We start from the raw sequence: 3191 nt of genomic DNA, 5'->3' as shown, positions 1-3191 counted from the left end.
TTGGTTTTGAAATGCATTGGTTTGGCCAAATCTTTACTTTATCATAGACAAACTTTTACATTACTGAACTGGAAAATGTTATTGATATTTACACATCAAAATATTATGTATTTATATGTATTGAAGTTTAGCACCCGTCTGTTTTGTCAACTCACACGAGTTCTGTCGACCTTTAATAAATTAATTTGACACTTCTCTGGTTTCCTTTGAATACTGCTTGCAGCGTTTCCTTTTCTGTCTAGTTGAAGATTTGTCCTTTAGCGGCTTTTTCATTTTGTTCACTTGTTGGCTTTTTTGTACTCTCTGTCCACCTTTCTGTTTATTGAGAACATTTTCTGCCTTGGGGGGAGCTGCCAACAGGCTGGATAGCCCAACAGCCTGGGTTACCAAAGAGGCAGCCGAATCACTTGGCGACTTTTGTGTACACTGATTTCTGTTCGATCTAGCAGATGCACATTGCGCCAGCTCGTTAGCAGAGACGCGCTTCATGGCAACGCAACGGCTACAAATGTGAGGCAGGAAGATCTCAGATTCATAGCCATTACATTCCACAAGCACCACCTTGCCGTTCGAAATAAGCTTGAGCTCGAAGCGTAGTCTCCTAGTGTTACCAGAGTTGGGCGCCAAGCCAGCCGTTGCTGTGGTCAGCTTGAAGTTCCGTATCCTCGGACATCGATGATCCGACGACGATGACTGGGCGCTCAGCTCACCTGGCGGTGACTTGGGCTGCCGGCTGCCTATCACATTCCTCAAACGGATCCGGCCCCTGTGCAGCTCGGGCAGAAATATTTCGGACTCATAGCCCCGCGCATTTACTAAGACAACACTCCTGTCAGCCAGCAACTTTATGTGAAATCTAGACTTGTTCTCGGATGCAGTGCTACTGCACATATTTCAAGGGCCTAACAGCGGCAACTGGAATTTGATACGTTCAAAAATGATCAACTGGAATTGGCTCGGCCTCCTCTCAGTGGGATCGTTAGTACATTTGTTAATCTTAGATTTATCATATATCCAAAAAGTTGTATTTTGTTGTTGTTTGTGATTTGAGCAACATGTCGCTTACTGTTGATTGTATTTTCAAACTGGTCTGATGAGCCAAATTAAATACTTTCTATAGACAGGGAGAATTTTTTCAATTAAATGTAAATGTAGCGCTGACACCTCTCATATACATATTCCACCCATGCCATTGGGTTAACCTCCAAATGACATTTAATATCAGCGCCGGGACTGCTAAATTGAATAGCTCCAATTCGCGTTCCGCTCACAGGAGCCAGCCAATAAAGAAAACCACAAAACCAGCCACGTAAGACTATCAGCGATGTACCAGAATCCAATACCCAGCATTTTTTCCTAATTGCATCAAAGAGCAGGCGAATTTATGGCCCCAACTATTAAACGTCCGAGTTTCTGGCCGCACGCCGGCTGTGTTTTATGTGGCCCACGTAAATGTAGCTGGGTGGTTGGACAGCATCCTTGAGCGCAAAAAAAAAAAACCGACAACCACTTTCGGTTGGTCAGAGTTGTTTCAGCTGGCCCGTTGGTCGGTTGCCTAGCTCAGCGAAATATAAAAAATTCAATTATAAGCATTTATAATAGCGTAGGCTTGACTCTGACACCGCTGCATGCGGTTCCCGCGTACAGGGGCATGCACATTATCTGCCAGGGCTTAGGGGTGTACGTAAATAGAATGATTACATTAAAGTTGTGGCCAAATAAGTTGGCTGAAGCATTTTCGTATTGATTATAAGAGTTGATTAATGCATGCAAAGTGATTAAGTAACTAAATATATAATTGACTTACTTAGTTTATAGCAATCGTACATCAATTTATAGCAGATCAAAAGTAATTTAACTTACAAACAGTATACAATCACAACTCATTGCAATCAGGACTATTGCTACAATAATATAATGTAATAGGATCTACCATTTTATATACTTATTAATTGTATATTTGTATATAATTATAAGTAAAATTGTCATATATATTCACGCTCAAAGTTTTACTTATGGAAGCTCATCTAAGCTGCTCAAATGTCAGTCAATAATTCTGATAATTCCTTTGTTTACTTTGTAATTGATATATATATATATCAGGTATGTATGTTAACAAGGTTAAGAAAACGATATTTTATTTTATTCAGCCGTCAATCTTTCTTAATAATCGACCAATATGCAGATTTGTAATTAGAAATAATATATTGATTATTTTCACACTTGAATTCTAGCATTCAAATACTCGTTCAAACTCTCACTAACAGCAGCAGTTGTTGTCATTGTTCTACCTCGTTTTATTTTTGACGAATTACAAAAAGTTCATTTGCAATGTTTGACACGCATTTGATTTTTGTTTTCGCTCAGGAATCCATGTTGATTTGCGCCAATTCGAATTGTTTAGACAGAGCATGATATTTCAACGCCTGTCGACTGGCCAAGTAATTTAATCTGACAAGAGCCGAGAATAAATAGGCCTAATGTGTGAAGAAGTTGACAGCAGCGTGTTTGAAATGCGCCCTTCGGCAGTTCTCAGCTGCCACAGAGCTAAATTTATATGTATATATACATACATACATACATATATACAATGTATACCTATATGTATATGGATACGTTTGTTTGGCTTCACTAGAATAGCCTTAAAGACATGCGTATAAGCAGAAAATTTGCATAAGAAAGTGTGAAAGTCTCACCATGACTAAGTATGGGGATGTGTCTGTATGTGTGTGTGTGAGTGTGTTTCCGTAAGCCGTTTTTGCAGTTTTTGACAAATGACTTAAAGCCTTAAGGGTACACTGTTTTGAAAAGGGTTAAAGTAATTTGTTGAGACTGTTAAATATTGTATGTGGCCCAGGAACAAGAAGACACAAAAACAAATACATAATAAAAATGAAATATTTTCGTATTAACAGAAACAAGGACAATGTGAAAAGCATGTAAAAGTGCGTATGCACACATACATACATCCATACATACATTTATATGTTTAATGTATGTAATATATACATGTGTATTAATACACATATTTCTGCTAAAATTGTTTAACTGGAAAAATAATATTCACACATGCATAACTGATATATTCATAGCTTATATAAATCATTTGTCCGCCCCAAATCTGCTTAGGAAACCGCCAAAGCCTTTTGTGAATGATGCTGAAAAGCATTTCAGAGGAAAAAACTTTGTCT

The 3191-nt window shown here is 38.3% G+C and overlaps 1 protein-coding gene across 1 annotated transcript; it reads right to left on the bottom strand.

The window, feature by feature from the left end:
- Nucleotides 1-1108, bottom strand: LOC149091475 (uncharacterized). Its single transcript, XM_089259761.1, has one exon. The coding sequence runs from the start codon at nucleotides 889-891 to the stop codon at nucleotides 181-183; it is 711 nt and encodes a 236-aa protein (XP_089115887.1). The 5' UTR covers nucleotides 892-1108; the 3' UTR covers nucleotides 1-180.
- Nucleotides 1109-3191: the final 2083 nt, after the last annotated feature.

The sequence above is a fragment of the Drosophila navojoa genome, chromosome 4, assembly GCF_054131105.1.
Source record: "Drosophila navojoa isolate 15081-1374.11 chromosome 4, UAZ_NAV_1.0, whole genome shotgun sequence".
NCBI lineage: Eukaryota > Metazoa > Arthropoda > Insecta > Diptera > Drosophilidae > Drosophila > Drosophila navojoa.
Note: the sequence above shows the minus strand (reverse complement) of the source record. Positions and strands in the feature narration are given on the sequence as shown.

Excerpts from the sequence above, each read along its gene's own strand:
- LOC149091475 (XM_089259761.1), bottom strand. The coding sequence starts at position 891 with ATGTGCAGTAGCACTGCATCCGAGAACAAGTCTAGATTTCACATAAAG.